Genomic DNA, 19,566 nt, shown 5'->3' on the forward strand with positions numbered 1-19,566 from the left:
TTAGTTTGTATTTGCCCTAAGTTTGTTTGTCATACGTTTATTTGCCCTATGTTTGTTTTTCCTACATTTATTTGCCCTATGTTTGTTTGTCCTACGTTTACTTGCTCTATTTTTATTTGCCCTATGTTTGTTTGTCCAACATTTATTTGCCCTATGTTTATTTGCCCTATATTGTTTGTCCTACGTTTATTTGCCCTATGTTTGTTTGCCCTACGTTTATTTGTCCTATGTTTTTGTCCTGTGTTTGTATGTCCTAAGTTTGTTTGTCCTACATTACTTTGCCCTATGTTTGTTTGTCCTACATTTATTTGTGCTATGATTGTTTGTCCTACGTTTATTTGCCCTATGTTTGCATTTGTACTACATTTTTTTGTCCTATGTTAGTTTGTCCTATGTTTGTTTGTCCTATGTTTATTAGCCCTATGTTTATTTGCCCTATGTTTATTTGCCCTATGTTTGTTTGTCCTATGTTTGTTTGTCCCATGTTTGTTTGTCCTATGTTTATTTGCCCTATGTTTATTTGCCCTATGTTTGTTTGTCCTATGTTTGCTTGTCCTATGTTTCTTTGTCCTATGTTTTTCCCAGGTTCGTCACAAATATAGATGTTAAACCTAATTAATCATGTTAGAGGACTGTTGAGAAGTTTTAAAAAGGCCCTCCATCTATGCACTTGTTTCTCTAAAAAAGTGTATTTCTGCAGCAGAATCATGAAGGAAATTGTTAAAACTGAACTCTTTATAACTAGAAATGTAAATTTACACCTGTGTTTGTTTGTCCTACGTTTGTTTGTCCTACATTACTTTGCCCTATGTTTGTTTGTCCTACATTTATTTGTGCTATGTTTGTTTGTCCTACGTTTATTTGCCCTATGTTTGCATTTGTACTACGTTTATTTGTCCTACGTTTGTTTGTCCTATGTTTGTTTGCCCTATGTTTGTTTGTCTTATGTTTGTTTTTCCTATGTTTGTTTGTCCTATGTTTGTTTGCCCTACGTTTTTCCCATGGGTTCGTCAAAAATATAGATGTTAAACTTAATTAATCCCTTTATGTTAGAAGACTGTTGAGAAGTTTTAAAAAGGTCCTCCATCTATGCACACGTGTTTCTCTAAAAAAGAGTATTTCTGCAGCAGAATCATGAAGGAAATTGTTAAAACTGAACTCTTTATAACTAGAAATGTAAATTTACGTGTATGCCGGATTAACAAAATTGAAAATAAGTGAATTTTCCTTTTGAAAATAGATTATCTTCAAATGTAGTTTCTCTACAACGTGACTTATGGTTTTCTGATTTAGAATCACAGAGAAAATGGGTAGAACTTAACACTTCACTTCAAGCAATGAAAACAACGATATCTTCCATATTATCAATAAGATAACGGTTGAAAAGGCACTGTTGTAAATCGGACTGTTTTACCCCTCTGAAAATAAAATGTCAATTAAAACAACTTAATAAATCTGATAACTTGACACTGGTTGACCAGATCCTCCCTTATTTAATTAAGAAATTGCAAAAACCTGGCCGCAAACCAAGAAAATAAAATTATTTAAACTCTCCTTCCTTCAAGCTGAGTTTTATATAGAGATGTAGAAGAAGATTTACAACTAAACACAGTGAAGGAAAGGACAAGTCCATATTGACTTGAATATTGCTGAATAAACTGATAAAATCATATAATATGATTATATAATCGTATTTTAAAATGTTCGACAGGGTCTGTTTCTTACATTCATGGTTTCTTTGATATCTTTAGATACAGTGAGTTAATAGAAGTATGTTCTAACCTGGGAATATACAAATAAAATCGTCATTACTTTTCATTGACATAATTGGTCTTCTTTTGACGCATTTTTGTTTCATTGATTTCCTCTATATATTCCTTAACTTTACGTGTTAATCTATGTTCAGGATCGGGGGTTCGGCTAAAGAATTTAGTCAAACTCTGATTTTCTAATCCCTATATCTTTACAGCCCTATCTTGTAGACCCTAGATACTTCAGACTGCGACTTCTGAGATCTAATAATCTAACTTTAAATTATAAATGGTTTACACCATCAGGTTGCAAAGATATAGGATATAGAAAACCCGCGTTTGTGACAAAGACTCAATTAATTTGCAATCCCTGTGTATAACTCAATGGAAAAGAATATCAGCATTCAGTAGAGTACATAGATACCTACTTCCAGTCCTTAGTCTACCCCGAGCAATCTAGTAGAATACATGGGTACCTCATGTCCTTAGTCTAACCCGGAGCACTCCAGTAGAGTACATGGATACTTCCAGTCCTTAGTCTACCCCGGAGCACTTCAGTAGAATACATGGATACCTCAAGTCCTTAGTCTACCCCGGAGCACTACAGTAGGGTATATGGATACTTCCAGTCCTACCCCGGAGCACTCCAGTAGAGTACATGGATACTTTCAGTCCTTAGTCTACCCCGGAGCACTACAGTAGAGTACATGGATACTTCCAGGCCTTAGTCTACCCCGGAGCACTCCAGGAAATTGAACTGATAAACAGACCTGTCAATATTTTTATTATGGTGGTTTCAAACTATTGAAGAATATTTCAAAATCTGCTGAATAACAAACCAAGAAAATAAGTCAAAGATTGCCATGAGCTTTCTACTTATTGTGATTTACTGCATACTTGGGAAATAAAGTGCTTAGATAATTGGTTTAGTTGGTTTGGGGGTAAAAGTTGCTTTAGTTGGTTTCATGAGAAGGATTGGTTTAGTTATGGTTTAGTTAGTTCCATGAGTAAAGGATGGTTTAGTTGGTTCCATGAGTAAAGAATGGTTTAGTAGGTTCCATGATTAAAGGATTCTTCAGTTGGTTCCATGAGTAAAGGTTGGTTTCGTTAGTTCCATAATTAAAGGATGGTTTAGTTAGTTCCATAAGTAAAGGATGGTTTAGTTGGTTCCATGAGTAAAGGATGGATTAGCTGGTTCCATGAGTAAAGGATGGTTTAGTTGGTTCCATGAGTAAAGGATGGTTTAGTTGGTTCCATGAGTAAAGGATGGTTTAGCTGGTTCCATGAGTAAAGGATGGTTTAGTTGGTTCCATGAGTAAGGATGGTTTATGACGTAAACTGGGCTGGACCAATAGCAATTGAACACATAGTATTTGAGCCCTGAACTTCACTCATAGCGAAATAAAATAGCCTGCTATCACTCAACAAAAAGAAGGAAATGTAGAAGTTTTGTGGATTCTATGAGAAATAAAAAAGTCCAAACTTGCAAGTTTTAGTAAAGTTTAATTGCTAAATCAGTATTTTAAATCTATTTTCTTATATTGTGGTAAAATACAACATTTAGAATTTCTATCAAAAATTTCAATAAAAAATTTCAAACAACTTATTCAGAAAAAAAAAACAATTTTATCTATTTATGCCCATTTTTTGTATTCAGTAAATAATTAATTTTCGAATATACGTTTTATAAACAATCAACAATCAAACGCATTTTGGACAATCAGATATATTTTTTTAAATTTTGCTATATGTCCATTAGACAATTTATCAAACTAGGTGAAATTACATAAAAAAGGTTGGATAGTGTCACAAAAAAAGACTGTTTATTAGCTCGTTTGTTTTATTTGTTTGGGATTTCCTGCATAAATATATACTGTGGGACATCCCTTGCAATAAATGTTGGCACTGTAAGAGTTTTACGACAGATTTATGTAACACATAAACTTTTAAGTTTTTATTGCTTTCAGAAAGATGCTTTCGATTTACAGGAAGTGTCTAAAAACATTGAAAATAGAAAAAATTAAAGGAACACTTCGCAAGAGTTAATATAAACATTTTTAAAGCATTGTTTAATTGACAAAAGCAATTTTTACATTTCACGAATAAATGCCAAAAATAAACATATGTAAAGACGACTTGAGATGAAAAATTCAAAGCAGATATATTATCATTGTAAACTAAATAGACAACTCAGGTTTTTTAGTAATGATTTTCTAAGATTTTGAAATCAATAGAAGAAAAAGGAAAAGTGAAAAAAAGGAAACAATAACGTTACACAAAAATATCAAAAATCTGTAGATTGAAATTTTCTAAAATTAAAGTTTGTTTTAAAAAGTTCATTTTTTACAAAAAAAACATGTCCATCCCTAGGGTGATTCCAGGGCCGGTTTACATCCTTTGAGTAATGCCAAGGCCGGTTCACATCCCTTGGGTAATGCCAAGGCCCGGTTCACATCCCTGGGGTGATGCCAGGGCCGGTTCACATCCCTGGGGTGATGCCAGGGCCGGTTCACCATCCCTGGGGTGATGCCAGGGCCGGTTCACCATCCCTGGGGTGATGCCAGGGCCGGTTCACATCCCTGGGGGGATGCCAGGGCCGGTTCACCATCCCTGGGGTGATGCCAGGGCCGGTTCACCATCAATTCAACCCCCTACGTTCTTTTAGCGCTCTTAGCACTTATGGAAAAAGAGAAATATTTTTTTCTGATTGAGAAAAGAATTTGATCATAACAAATATCGACATGTATGACAAAAAAGATAAAATAAAAATTTATTGTCCTGACTTATATTTTTGGTATTTAAATTTCAAAGTATTTGCATTTATATTTAAAGAAAACATGTAGTTTGCAGTTTTAACAAAGTAAATCTATTATTTATGAACAGTTGCATTGAAACTCCAACGCGAGAGCAATGTTTTCACGAAATAATGTGGAAAATTTTAAGTTTGTCTTGAAAGGAAAATATTTGTAAAACTTTAAGTTTCCAAACTGTTTTTACATATTTAACCAGTTTAAAATCAGAAATAAAAAAAACATCTGATACTAAATAATTTTGCAAATCGGCTCTTTTCAAAAATTTTGTGATTTTAATCCTCAGCATGGATGCCTATTAAATGCAAAACAACATTTTGATTAAACCCAGCCGTTTCTTCATTTTGGATCAACATTACTGACCTATGATTCCCGATACAAAGGGACATTAAGTTACTTTACGTCCCTAGGGACAATTAAGTAAAATAACTACCCGCTCTGAAAAGTTTTCTATAAAAATGTTCGGATTAAATTTTTTACTTACCCACGGGATCCCTCGGAGTAAGTAAAATTCCTTTAAATTCCCTTAAAGTAGTTGTAAATAATTATTATTAGGAACAGATAACAGGGTGTCTCAATAATCATTGGAATTGTGTGATTATTTCGATATCGTCTTTAGCTAATGATTCTTTTATTTAGTATAATTATACCTGTAGGATTTTCGAATGCTATGTTTAGAATTTGTTTGTTTATGCTTTTATTGCATATGTACGGTTGTACAAGTAATAAAACAAGAAAATATCAGATTACAAAACTGTAAACTTTTCCGTTTTCACTATATTTCTTGCAGACCATTACAGCCTTTTATAGTTTTCACAAAAATAAACTTTAGCAGAAATCATTATCATTATCTTATGCCTTTGAAATCAGGTATTACAATGCTAATTCTTAATTAAGACGATTTCGAATTTGTTTATTGGGACACCCTGTAGAAAGATGTTTCTATACTGGGTTAGAGGTCAGTTAATGTCAATAATCAATCATTCCTTGGTGACACGATTAGAAAATAAAGGAATAAAGGGAAAAAAATTTGTAGGACTTGTATTTTATTTACTGTAGAGATAATTCAATCTTACTGTCTTTATTCATTTCTCCTGATTTCTGCAAAACTGTAAATAATTACCACCAAGAATGTAAGGCAGGGAAAGTCAATTGCGGTTGTGTATACTCTGTGTACATATTGAAACCAGTTCTCTTTGGGGGGAATTTGTAAACAATAAAAGATGCATCAGTGTTTGTTAAGTATCCGAGGAGGTTAAAAGCATTAAATTTTGATAATTTTGATAATTCACATAATAGTTTCCTATTACCAGAATATTTCATTGATTTTTTATGTGAATGATGGATCCCATGTCAGGCTTCGACATCCGTCTTGTGTTTACATTAGCGCCCAGAGACAGTACACTGCAGTACTAAAAATGTGTACACTTCTGAAATGACTTTCCTTGCCTTACATCCTTGATTACCACCAAATTCTTAATAATAATCTTATTTATTATTAATCATGTTCTGCAATGAATGCACCGAGCCTCGATGTTCGACCAATGCATATTTTTTGGAAATCGTTTAAAGGTACTGTTAGCGTAATTTCAAGTAATCCTCCAGACAAAAAAGGTAATTCCTGATTTACAACCTTCGTGTGTTAGTCGAGTAGATATTTGTGTGTTAACTTATCGAAACCTGCTAGTATTCGACTGTAAAGTCTGGTGTGGACTGTGTACAGTTTGTACTATGGGAGGTTCGCTTGAAATTACGCTTACAGTCCCTTTAAATCTCTGATTTATCAATTTAAACAAATCATGCTTTAATCCTAAAATTCTGTAATCCGTATTTTTGGCACCTTACTTCCTAGGCATATTTTGTTAGATGTTGCCAGGGCTAATTCGTCAAAGCAATCCAAGATGAAAAGTTAGAAAACAGAACTCGGCCCTAATTTTTATTCTCTCAGAAGAGTTTACAAGTAAAGGAAGTGGACACTTGTACAAACTTTAATTCTATTTTAAAGTTAGTAAGACAAGCAATTGTAGGATGTTATCAGTATAAACTTTACGGAAGGTATTGGCTTATAAATTATAAATAATACAGGGAAAACTAAGCCCCCCTTCCCCCGGAAAAAGTTCATGCATTTCAGTAAGGTGTTGTACTAATTTCTCTATTTCAGTAAGGTGTTGTACTAATTTCTCTATTTATTTCAGTAAGGTGTTGTACTAATTTCTCTATTTATTTCAGTAAGGTGTTGTACTAATTTCTCTATTTATTTCAGTAAGGTGTTGGACTAATTTCTCTATTTATTTCAGTTAGGTGTTGGACTAATTTCTCTATTTATTTCAGTAAGGTGCTGGACTAATTTCTCTATTTCAGTAAGGTGTTGGACTAATTTCTCTATTTATTTGCCCCAGATCTTGAAGCATTTACATAATTTGAATAATATATTCCACTAGTTTACACAATTAACAAATACTTCCAAAGCCAAAGCCTAAAACTCAAGAAGTTGCCCATTTTGAAACCAGGACATTAGAAACCCATGGGTTAAGGTTAATTTACTTTGTGACCTCGTAACTCCTTTAGTCTTAATTTTACGCAGAAGTGAGAGAGAAAAAATGTTCGGTTAAATATTTTAATTAAATTAAAATTATTTTTGTTATTCTCAATAGCTCTTTAATAAAATAAGTTATGATTGAAAATATATAAACTTTAGTTTAGCGTGGTAATGCACAAACCAGAATTTATTCAGATGTTTTAGATAAGTTTTCTAGCGTATACTATTTAAACCAACTCATTACTGTATGTTAGCCGCAGAGATTTGTTTTTATGGCCTTGCAAGATAATAAACAAAAAACTTAAGCCTCTTAAATTATAAAACTTTTTTTCAAAACAAAGCATACTTTCAATAAAAAGTACAGTTAAAAATATGTTTGGAGAAAACGTCATTATCATTTTACAATCTTAACGTTTTGGTTCTGAAACACACACCCGGAAATACGACATAAATTCAGTGTCCTGGTTTTGTTTCTGAAACATACACGTAAATTGTCGACTTTTAAAGGAAAAAATTATCTAAAATCATAATTTTCGACCAAGTGCGGGTAAACGGCGAGAGTAGTTATGAGTTTATGAGTAAACTGGGGAGTGCCGGGTTCCCAAGCAAGTACATATGTAAAGTAGAAATTTCTTCTGTTTGTCTGCTTGACCGATTTTCCTCAAATATGGAGTGGGAGCTTGTTCAAAGAAACGAAGTTGGTTGGGTTGACGTTTAAAGAGAAAGTATACTTTCCGGACAAAGCTCGTGTTTACATAAATTGTTGTAATTAGTGTAAAATGACAAATGCTGGTTAGATTTTAATTTCTTTGGCAAAATTACGGTTTTTAGTCTAGATGTGATAATATATGTAGATTATAACCTACGTCATTAAGGTGCTTAGACACTAAAACAATAGCAAAACAGGAATCAATGAAGAAGTTTTCTTGAATTAAAGTTTAATACTTAAGCATTATGGGAAATTATGGTTCTCAGATAAAATTTATAGACATTTTGAAATATAGCGCTTTGGGATTATTATTGTACATTGCAGTGTCCCATAAATAGTTTTGCAAGATAGTTTTATCAATGTTTTTCATCCTAAACTACTCGCAGTATCGAAAACAAGTTGAGAAAAGAGGGGACTTCCAAAGAATTTAATTTTCCTTTGAAATGTCAGTCATGAAATTTAGTTAAACTAATTTTAATCACGCAACCTATTTAAGGGATTTTTTTTGGGGGGAGGGGGAGGTGGGGTAAACTTAGGTGCTATCAATTATTCAAGAGATGGCTCTAATTCCTCTAATTATAAACATTCAATGTTCCTTGAATGGTTTTAAAGTTTAAACTCAAAAATCTGAAAAATAGTAATAAATTTTTCTAAAATGTACTGTACGTAGTTTTTTAACATCCTAGATTAATAGATTACCCTTAACTTTTTTATTTTTATCGGAATATATAAAACAAATTTGACTTTGGAAATAAAAAATTTGTACATTGGGTTTATAAAGTAAGACATAATCTAGCTATTGATTATTTCCATATAAGAATTTGAGTTTAGACTTTATAAAGGCCTTTGAATTTTGGAACGTACATACATACATACATACGTATACATACATCCATATGTAAAATTCCGCCTCACTGCATTATATAAAAAATTAGCTGAAGGGCCCGGCGTTGCCCGTGGATTTTTTTTTGTTTTGAATATTTAAAAATTTTAAAAACACCTCCCGGCCACCCCTGATTGTCCACAAAAAATTTCAGCCCAATCTGCCGGCTATATGCAACATATATATATACGAATGTCTTGTTTTATTATATAGATGTATATTAGTTTAAAAACATCATTTATTAAATTGAGTGTGAAACTATGGAGGACATTTTTGATAAAAATGATTAAATTTTTCAAATTTTAAAGTTTTCTTTAAGAATATCTTACTTGGAACACCGAATTCTGAAACGTGTTAAAATTAGAAGCAAATAAACGGGTTCTAAAAATTATTTGTCAAAGTATCAAAAAAAATAGTTTTTAGCCTTAAATCAAGCGGTTTCAGACGCATCCTGTGATACAAACATATTTTAAAGAAATTGAAAAAGGAAATGCGTTTTCGCCACAAACTCAAAATTATAATCCCTATATCTGTGCAACCCGATGTCACAGGTCTTTGATATTTCAAACTATGAATTCTGACAGTCCAAAAAGCCTAAGTTTAAAATTTCAAAGGTTTACATCATCAGGTTTCAAAGAAATAGAGATTAGAAAACTTGAGTTTGTTGCAAAAACTTAATTCCTTTACTTCTCTTATGTTATTTTTTTATTCGCCAATTAATGAATAAGTTTGGGGTTTCAATGCTTTTCTTCAATAAATATTGCTTCTAATTTGCTACTGTATAGTTTTTGTCTGGAGCAACAAGGATTTGTCATTTTCGATGAACTTCAGTCTAAATCAAATCTTAATTTTTCTATCCAGTTAACAACATCCTAAATATTTCAGGTTTCCTGGATCCGTAAATCTGGACACTCTATGGATCTTCTGACTACTGAGAGATTGATATTTGCAGCAGACGCCAGGTCTATTAAGTCTCACAAATAGAATTTAAAGAAATAATAGTTGCTGATATCATTAGAATTACAGGTTAAAACTCTCTTAAATATTTATGTACATAAATATTCGTCAAAAGAAGATTAGGAATTTTAATACTAATAATAATACTAAATAGATTTAATATTCAAAACTCTCCAATTTGTTCTGTTCAGGTATTCAGTTGTATATTTTCCTCCGGATACCTGGAGACTTGTGATTAGATCAGCTCAGGAGAAGGATTCCGCATCATATATATGCCAGGTATTTAGCAGACCTAGATACAGTTTAACTCTTGTATCCAGGTATATAACAGACCTAGATACAGTTTAACTCTTGTATCCAGGTATATAGCAGACCTAGATACAGTTTAACTCTTGTATCCAGGTATATATCAGACCTAGATACAGTTTAACTCTTGTATCAAGGTATACAGCAGACCTAGATACAGTTTAACTCTTGTATCCAGGTATACAGCAGACCTAGATACAGTTTAACTCTTGTATCCAGGGATACAGCAGACCTAGATACAGTTTAACTCTTGTATCCAGGGATACAGCAGACCTAGATACAGTTTAACTCTTGTATCCAGGTATACAGCAGGCCTAGATACAGTTTAACTCTTGTATCCAGGTATACAGCAGACCTAGATACAGTTAAACTCTTGTATCCAGGGATACAGCAGACCTAGATACAGTTTAACTCTTGTATCCAGGTATACAGCAGACCTAGATACATTTTAACTCTTGTATCCAGGTATATAGCAGACCAGGATACAGTTTAACTATTGTATCCAGGTATACATATAGCAGACCAGGATACAGTTTAACTCTTGTATCCAGGTATACTGGATACATGGACACAATTTAACTCTTGTATCCAGGTATACAGCAGACCTGGAGACAGTTTAACTCTTGAATCCAATTCCAGGTATGCATAGGATACATGGATATAGTTTAACTCTTGTATCCAGGTATACCAGATGCATGGATAAAAGGGTTAAATATTGTATTAGAGGTCGGAAATAATGAATTTTTTGAACTGGGTAGGAAAAGTTAAACTACTCATCTACAGCAGACCAAACACACTCCACTAGACAGAAGAAGAGTTCAAGCAACAAACTCAAATTTTTAATTTTAAAATTTAAATTGTTTGATCTAAAAGAATTCATATTTTGAAATATCTAAGGTCTGGAAAATTGGATGGCAACGGTATAGAAATTAATAAATCAGAGTTTTGACAAAGACTCCATTTCTTTCACAATATTTTTCGATCCACTGCACCGTGCTACATATTACATATTCCCCCGGCCTTGTGGATCTGATGTACAGATGATGGATTGATAAATGATGGATGAAAGAATAAAGAATGAAGATTGGTTGAAAAGAGGAAATTAACAATGTTATTTCAGGTGAACACTCATCCTCCATCTTTTATCCTTGTCAAGCTGCTTGTCATCGGTAGGTTTAAAGTTTATATTTGATGTTTCATATAGAGCGATTCATCCTCCTGAGGCCGAATTTAAAGAATTTGAGCCGCGTCTAAAATTTAAGACACGGCTCAAAGATGGTTTATTCCACTTAAAAATGGTATTCAGTGTTTCGAGATATGAGCCGGCGCTCAATTGGAACCGGCTTTTGACGGTTCAGCGACAAGGTTTAAATTCTTTAAATTCCACCTCTGGTCATATATTTAAGTTAATTCAAAAGCGACTCCCCCCCCCCTCCTATGGTAAAATCGTTCTTATTATAGATGCATCTATTTCTCTTTAAAAAAATATATTTTAACAATATTTAGACAAATTATTACATCTATTATACCATCTAATTATTTTATAAAATATTTTTAAAGGGGGTGTTCACGAAAAATAAAAGGGGGTATAGGCTTAATCTTACTTATATATCTGTTGCGTCTACAAGGGGAAAATTGTCAAAAACGACTCATACCGAAGAACGTAGCGTACATACAAAATCAGAAAGTTGCAATATTCAACTCGGATCGTAAAAAATCAATTTAATTCAAAAAAATCATTCAGATATTACAACCTAAATCATCGATTATTTTTCGACGCATTCATATATAGTTAATAATTCATAATATTTTTTATTTGTTTTTTATTTGATTTAAACTACGACTTCATTTAAATTGCATCATATAAGTAGATTGTGAGGGAGGCAGAAAGAGAGGGTCAGAAATACTATTATTGAAATTCCAATTTCTTAGGCATAGCTTTAGTTAAAAAATGTTCTTTTTAGTCCCGTCTTTGCTGACCGTGGACGATATGGGTGAAGCAGTTACGGAGAAATATTTTAAACCCGGTGGAACGATTATACTCCGATGTCTGGTTTCCAACTATAGGGAGGATTTCTCCCTACCTATCTGGTCCAGGAAGGGTGTACAGATTATTGATGATAAAAAAGAAAGAAGGTAAATTATATAATTTATTCTTTCATTTTCCATTTCAAGGAAACAGTTTTTCTGGTTTCATATGGCATCATGTCATTGCATTTACGCCATTTATTTAAAATATTTCAAAAAGTATCCATACACAAACCATAATTGGCGTACGTCTTACATTGAATACAGTATACCAGCATAACTTTAAATAAAAACCCCTCTGAGTCTTCCATTTTAAAGTTGTTGTTATATTAATGGGACAGCTTATCTGATTTATATATTCAGTCATACTAAACTGAACATGCATCATTTCAAATTTGATAAATCGTACAAAGCTCATATTTGACAGAAGTAGATACATCGAGATTTTAAGTTAGTGCACAGTGGTCCACAAGTTGGAAAAACACCAAAATTCCAGAACTCTTAAAAACCATTTTTAATTGCATAGTGCATTTCTCTACAATATTCCAGCGCTAAATCTAAATTTTTGAAGAAGAAAATTTCTTTGATACTCCAGTTATGAGGATTAGTGAAAATGTTAAGAATTTTTATTCATTTTATCTATTTCTATAAAAACTAAAGTTAAACAAATTGAAGTTGTCTTAATTGATCCAATAGTGCAATACAATTGATCTAATCATCTTTGAATAACAAAGCTTATCGACCGTCTGTCTTTGGATTGGATTGGGTTAGTTGAGTGATAATATGAGAATAGGAAGGATAATATTGTGAATATCTAGGATATACAGTTTAACNGGGAAGGATAATATTGTGAATATCTAGGATAAAGTATGAGTATGGGAAGAATAATATTGTGAATATCTAGGATAAAGTATGAGTATGGAAGAATAATATTGTAAATATCTAGGATAAAGTATGAGTACGGGAAGGACGGATCCCTGGAGCTAAGGTTGTATCTGGTTGGAGCTGGAGTAGAGGATACAGGAGAGTATACCTGTACTATTCCAGGGATAGGAGTAAAACCTGCTCTTCTCACTCTCTATATTACTCAAGGTAGGAGAACAATCAACACTAGGAGTTACTCTTATTCCGGAGTTTATATTTCCACAGTTTCAACTTCAGGAATTTTTCATTGCGGAGTTTATATTTCCGCAGTTTTTAGTTCAGGAATTTTCATTCCGGAGTTTATATTTCCGCAGTTTCTAGTTCAGGAATTTTTCATTCCGGAGTTTATATTTCTGCAGTTTCTAGTTCAGGAATTTTTCATTCCGGAGTTTATATTTCTGCAGTTTCTAGTTCAGGAATTTTTCATTCCGGAGTTTATATTTCCGCAGTTCCTAGTTCAGGATTTTTTCATTCCGGAGTTTGTATTTCCGCAGTTTCTAGTTCAGTAGTTTGTCATGGGAACATGTTTGGTATATTTTCAAATTCCTGAAAAGTCCTTTAATTGACATTTCAGTGTCAAGATTTCATAATCTTGAAAAATAAGAATTTATAAATATTTAATGAAAAAAATAATGTCGAAATTATCTCAAAAAAATTATATATTCTTATTTGCGACATTTGAAAATACATTATAGAGAAAGAATATGAACATAATTTTGAAAAAGCATAAATATCATAATTTTACATTGTCTACAGTCTCCACATTTCCTAAAAAATATTCTCTTTTTTAGTGAATTATCACAAAAAGTTTTTCTTTGCTGGACTCGAAAAGGATAATGTTGGGTTAGGACACTTGACTGGGTTCTACTAACTATATGTACTTGCGTAAGGACAGGAGATTACGGGGCTCATGGCGGCAGGCCCCCCCCCCTTCCTTGCTCAAGGGTGCATGACTCTTTAAAGTTAATTCGGTCTAGAAAATTGATTTCTGCGCCTATTCGTGTATTCATTTGTGTAAAAATGATCAAAGATATTCTATTCTAAAGTCGATGAGCAACCCTCACCTAAACTTTCGGTCAGTGTACTGCAGTGATTTGCAGTACACTAACCGAAGAAATAGTGGGGTTTGTGGAGAGTGGAGCCTTTATTTTCGTCTGTATTTTCAACAGTGAAAATAGATTTGTTGTCCTTTCTAATTTTGAATGGGGTTGTGGGTTTTTTAGTATTTATATGCAGTCCCCTTGATTTTAAATAATATATTGAAATGTGATTTGTTCTTATTTAGCCTGGACATACTAAGCTCTTGTTAGTTTGGCGTGAACCGGACATGCTAAGCTCTTGTTAGTTTGGCATGAACCGGACATACTAAGCTCTTGTTAGTTTGGCATGAACCGGACATACTAAGCTCTTGTTAGTTTGGCATGAACCGGACATGCCAAGCTCTTGTTAGCTTGGGGTGAACCGGACATACTAAGCTCTTGTTAGTTTGGCGTGAACCGGACATACTAAGCTCTTGTTAGTTTGGCGTGAACCAGACATACCAAGCTCTTGTTAGTTTGGCATGAACCGGGCATACTAAGCTCTTGTTAGTTTGGCATGAACCGGACTTACTAAACTCTTGTTAGTTTGGCATGAACCGGACATGCCAAGCTCTTGTTAGTTTGGCATGAACCGGACATGCCAAGCTCTTGTTAGTTTGGCATGAACCGGACATACTAAGCTTTTGTTAGTTTGGCATCAACCGGACATACTAAGTTCTCTTGTTAGTTTGGCATGAACCAGACATACCAAGCTCTTGTTAGTTTGGCATGAACCGGACATACTAAGCTCTTGTTAGTTTGGCATGAACCGGACATACTAAGCTTTTGTAAGTTTGGCATTAACCGGACATATTAAGCTCTTTTTAGTTTGGCAGGACATACTAAGCTTTTGTAAGTTTGGCATTAACCGGACATATTAAGCTCTTTTTAGTTTGACATGAACCGGACATACTAACCTCTTGTTAGTTTGGCGTAAACCGAACATACTAAGCTCTTGTTAGTTTTGCGTAAACCATACATACTAAGCTCTTGTTAGTTTGGCATGAACCGGTCATACTAACCTCTTGTTAGTTTGGCATGAACCGGACATACTAACCTCTTGTTAGTTTGGCGTAAACCGGACATACTAACCTCTTGTTAGTTTGGCGTAAACCGGAAATATTAACCTCTTGTTAGTTTAGCGTAAACCGGACATACTAAGCTATTGTTAGTTTAGCGTAAACCGGACAGCTTGTATTGTATATATAACAGAATTATCAACTAAACATTACACTAAATTTAGAACTTGTCACGAAATTTAAGTTCCTAGGAATATTTTAATAGAATAAATTAATCTAGTTCTTTTTTTAAATTTCTTTTAATAATTCATGATTTTATTCTTTTTAAAAAAGTTCCCCTTCCTTCAAAATATGAAGTTGTGCAGTAAGCACCATGAAATAATGATTTTATTTTGATCGACAAATACTTCAAAAGTTCATCAAGTTCAAATTTAGAGTAATAGTACTGGAACCAAAGTATTGTAAACTACAGGTAGAGAGGATAGGGATTATGTACATTTTACTGTGTTGTATTTTGACTGTTCAGGAACTGGTTTAAGGTATATGAACAACGGTTTGTAATCCTTCCTACCCTCACAAGAAAGCCATATTTTTTTTAAATCTTCTGGACTTTCATACTAATCAAACTTGTTTTGTTTCAGGAGAAGAAACTGCAGCTATCCAATCCAACCCTGGTAGTTCTCTATACCCGGAGATAAATCTAATTATTCTAACCATCCTTGCATACAAAACCATCACACACTTCCTCTAAACCTTTCCATGGACAACATAGTTAAAATGTTATAACAATGTTTTTAAATGTAATCTCTAAAACATGTCTAATGAAGCTGGTGAAAACTGATATCGATGTTACGGAACACAAAGTTTATATTTAGAAAATACATTTGCTTTTCTAAATACAAGTTTCCGATACCTTTCTTAAAACAGATAAATCCTCTCTGACAGGAAGTTTAAGCACAAGTTTAGCTTCAGATTAATCCCTCAGAATAGAAGATTCTACAGCTATGTTCTTTTTATAGTTTCTAATGTATAAAGTATGATTGTCTATATGTTATAAAATAAGTATTTTAAAAAAAAGCTCAAGCTGAAGCACAATACATTTTTTGTCCTAAAAGTCATAAATAAAGACTGTTTTTATTAGTTTGAATTTTTTTCTCCTATAGTTATTTTGGGAGTAAACTACATAGATCCGGAATGAAAATAGGATTCGGAGGATCCCGCAGGAGTTACATCTGGGATTCCAAAGTAAAAAAAGGTTCCAAAGAGGGTAAAGTAAATTGAAACGTTCCAAAGAAAACATGGTTCCTAAAATAAAATAGAATTCTGAAGTTATCTCTGGGCTTCCAAATTAAAAGAACGGGTTTTAAGAGTCTTAAATAAGTTGAAGCGTTCAAAAAAAAACCTACAGAGGTTTCAGAAAATGTTTTGGAAAGGATTTTAGAGTCTATAAAAACATCTAAGAAAAAAATAAATAAAAAAAATCAATTACTGGATTCCGCAAATTCCACTTTGATTGATTGATTTTTATTTACTCTCCTGGACACAAACTATAAAAGATTAAAATAATCCTGAGATAAACAAAAAGAGGAGAACAATTCTAAAGCTTCCAGCTATGGGTAGATCTCGCTAAAGTTATGAATGTGAGAAACGCAGTTACTTGAAATCAAGGAAAGATACTTTTTACTTATATTTTGTTTACAAAATCAGAGTATACTGCAGTTTCAGGGAGGAACATAAACCAAACACAAGTTTCTCTAGTTTCTCGAAAGTACATTTTTTACCATAATATTTTTGAGCTTTCACTTCTACAACGAGTTTTCTGAACTAAACTGTGTGAATCTCAAGATGGGTGTGTATGTGTGTATATAAGGAGTAAGGATGAGTGAGGAGCAGGATTCTATGGTATAACTAGATTACATGGACGGAGACGATTTTTCTCTGCTCCGTCCCGTGTAGAGTTCTCCGGTCTGTCACAGCAGCACAACTCATTTTTCCAGCAACAGCAGGGGTCCGCAATATATATATTAATATATCTGTATCTATATAAATGTATATAGANGCACGCTATATAAATATATATATTTGCCGTGTCAGTTCGGTTGGATCCAAAAAACGTTGAAACGGCTGAACCTATCGGGATATTTTTTGGGACGTCACATCATGACCATTTGAGGTTTATTGCCGGTCCGAATAAAAACAGTACTCAATAAAAACTCTTAAGACTTTAATGAGAATTTCTTGTACAATCCTTCAAATATATCCCAAAACTCCTCGTATTGAAGATCTATTGAGAAAAAACAAAAATATTTTGAATTTCTTAGAATTAGCCGGATAAAGAAGTTATTTTAATGCTTGCGTAAAATCAAACCTTTCGACAAGTTGACAAAGTCGTAAAATAATTTTTTATTATTTGACATGTGGCAACTTCAGAAGATTTTCATAAAAACTTGACAAATTCAAGACTCCTCCCTTACGGTGGTAGGCGATACTATCAATATAATCAAGACGACTTTTATACTTTAGTTTTCATTGGTTTTTTTTCAAATGATAATTTACATGTAAATAAAGAGAAGATTTTTTAATTGACAGCTCCTCTTTATATCAATTATTTGTGAATTCATGCTGTTTAAAATGTTAATACAAATCAAAATTAAAATCGAAAGTCGTCTTCATTGTATTAATATAATCGCCTACCACCGTACTAAAACAAACGCGTAAATGTATTATCAGGATTTGCACTGCAAAAAAAACTATTAAAAAAACTATTTATTTAATTTTTGATGAATATACAGACGTTTGTTTCAAATTAAAAAGTTGATGACAGAAGACTGTTACGGTGGACTAGGGTCAATTTGAATTCGAGCCGGACCGACCCCTTGTACCGGCCTTAGTAACGCGCGGCAAGTACTGGCCCGACTCATTCTCATTCTCAACTTTGAAGGCGCGGCCAGACTTTTTACAGTACCCGGCCTATCATAAGCTTAACATTTGACCTACTCGCTTAGTTTAGTGAGCTGTGAAATAAGTCGTGAATAGGAAAAATTACTGAAAGTTAAATACAATTGTTGGTAATGTAGAATTGTAGAAGTTCAGAATATAAATATGTTTTTTTTTCATCATATATTACTCTGCTGAGTAGAATTAAGATTACAATCAAGAAAACTGCTGTTAATGGCCGGTTTCTTAAAATCACATTTATAATCCATTTTAATGCATATTCCATGGATCTAATTATCTGAGGCATTTGTTTCTCTAGCTTCGATAGTTTGTATTGCAAGAAATTATGCAGTCTTCGGTTAACAATTATGCATAATGCTTATATCAGCTACAGGCAGGAAGTCCAGTACACTAATGTGTACTGGGCACTGTTCATTAAAGTCTGATTGTAAGGGCCTCAAAATAATCATAAATACTTGGGACATAAAATGTCGTCATTCAACTACGAGTTTGGCCCATTTTAATATTTATTCACTTAGCATGTAACCCCCCTCTGTACCCTTAAAACCATATATCATTCCCCCCCTCCTACAAAACAAGATGAATTTTAAAATCATTTTTTTTTTATTTTGAAAACATACGTCGGAATTGAAATGCAATCAATTTTAGAACTTCAAAGAAATTGTCAATAACTCAGAACTTCAATATCTTCCGCTGAGCCCTAGAATAATTCATTATTTTCTCCTCAATTTTATAATTTAAAAAAGGCTTTTATCACTTCAAATTAAAATGAGTTTTTACAACAAAATCTAACTTTTCAATCCCAAATTCCTTGCAAAACGATGTCGTTGGAGACATATCTTATGTTAACACCAGCAGGTTGCAAAGATATAGATAGTTTGAGTTTGTGTCAAAAACTCAGTTAATTTCACATTAGACTAAAAAAATGTTGTTATTGTTTGATCGTAGAGAAACATATTGAACTAGAATATGGGCACAAAGCGCCCTGATAGTCTACTTGTTTATAAACATTAACCAAACTATTTCAGAACACTTTACAAATACAATTCACAAGGGTGGATGCAACTTTTATAGTAAAACAGAAAAAAGTTCAAAAATGATTCGGACACAATTATCTCCTGCATGAAGAGAGTAAATCTACTGCAGGTAAACGTCTAATCTAAGTGTCCACCTTCCATCTGAATGTTCTATACAAACCTTGTTAGATGCATTAACCCTGGTTTCTAAAACATAACGGGTTCAAGAACAAGAACTAGAAAGGTTTACAGAGATACGACAAGAAACTTATTCACAGTGTTCTAAACCTTCAAGAAACCACTTTCTGTAACATCTCCTTTATTCTTTTCATGTTTTGGGTTAAAACTAAAGGGACTGATCAAGGGTTACTTATCGAGTGATGTCGAGATTAAATTTCCGAGGCTTATATGTCCCAAATTAGAAGCTTACTTGGTCAAAAGATGGTAGAATATAAAAGAAAACTTTTGTGAACTTATGATAAGTTTGACAAATGATGATTTAAAAATTTATTTAAAAATTTGTTAATTCATGAATGTTTTTGGAAAATTGGAATATATAGTTAATAATTAATAATATTTTTTATTTG

The 19,566-nt window shown here is 33.0% G+C and overlaps 1 protein-coding gene across 1 annotated transcript in view; it reads left to right on the forward strand.

The window, feature by feature from the left end:
• Positions 1–16,023, forward strand: part of LOC111695005 (zwei Ig domain protein zig-8) — a 34,404-nt gene extending 18,381 nt beyond the window's left edge. The window contains exons 4-9 of the mRNA XM_023464133.1: positions 9,578–9,654; positions 9,841–9,928; positions 11,076–11,124; positions 11,920–12,091; positions 12,930–13,075; positions 15,647–16,023. Coding sequence (XP_023319901.1) covers positions 9,578–9,654; positions 9,841–9,928; positions 11,076–11,124; positions 11,920–12,091; positions 12,930–13,075; positions 15,647–15,756 — 642 coding nt within the window. The 3' untranslated portion in view covers positions 15,757–16,023. The remainder of the gene's footprint in view (positions 1–9,577; positions 9,655–9,840; positions 9,929–11,075; positions 11,125–11,919; positions 12,092–12,929; positions 13,076–15,646) is intronic.
• The last annotated feature ends 3,543 nt before the right edge of the window (positions 16,024–19,566 follow it).

Source organism: Eurytemora carolleeae, unplaced genomic scaffold, assembly GCF_000591075.1.
Source record: "Eurytemora carolleeae unplaced genomic scaffold, Eaff_2.0 scaffold210, whole genome shotgun sequence".
NCBI lineage: Eukaryota > Metazoa > Arthropoda > Copepoda > Calanoida > Temoridae > Eurytemora > Eurytemora carolleeae.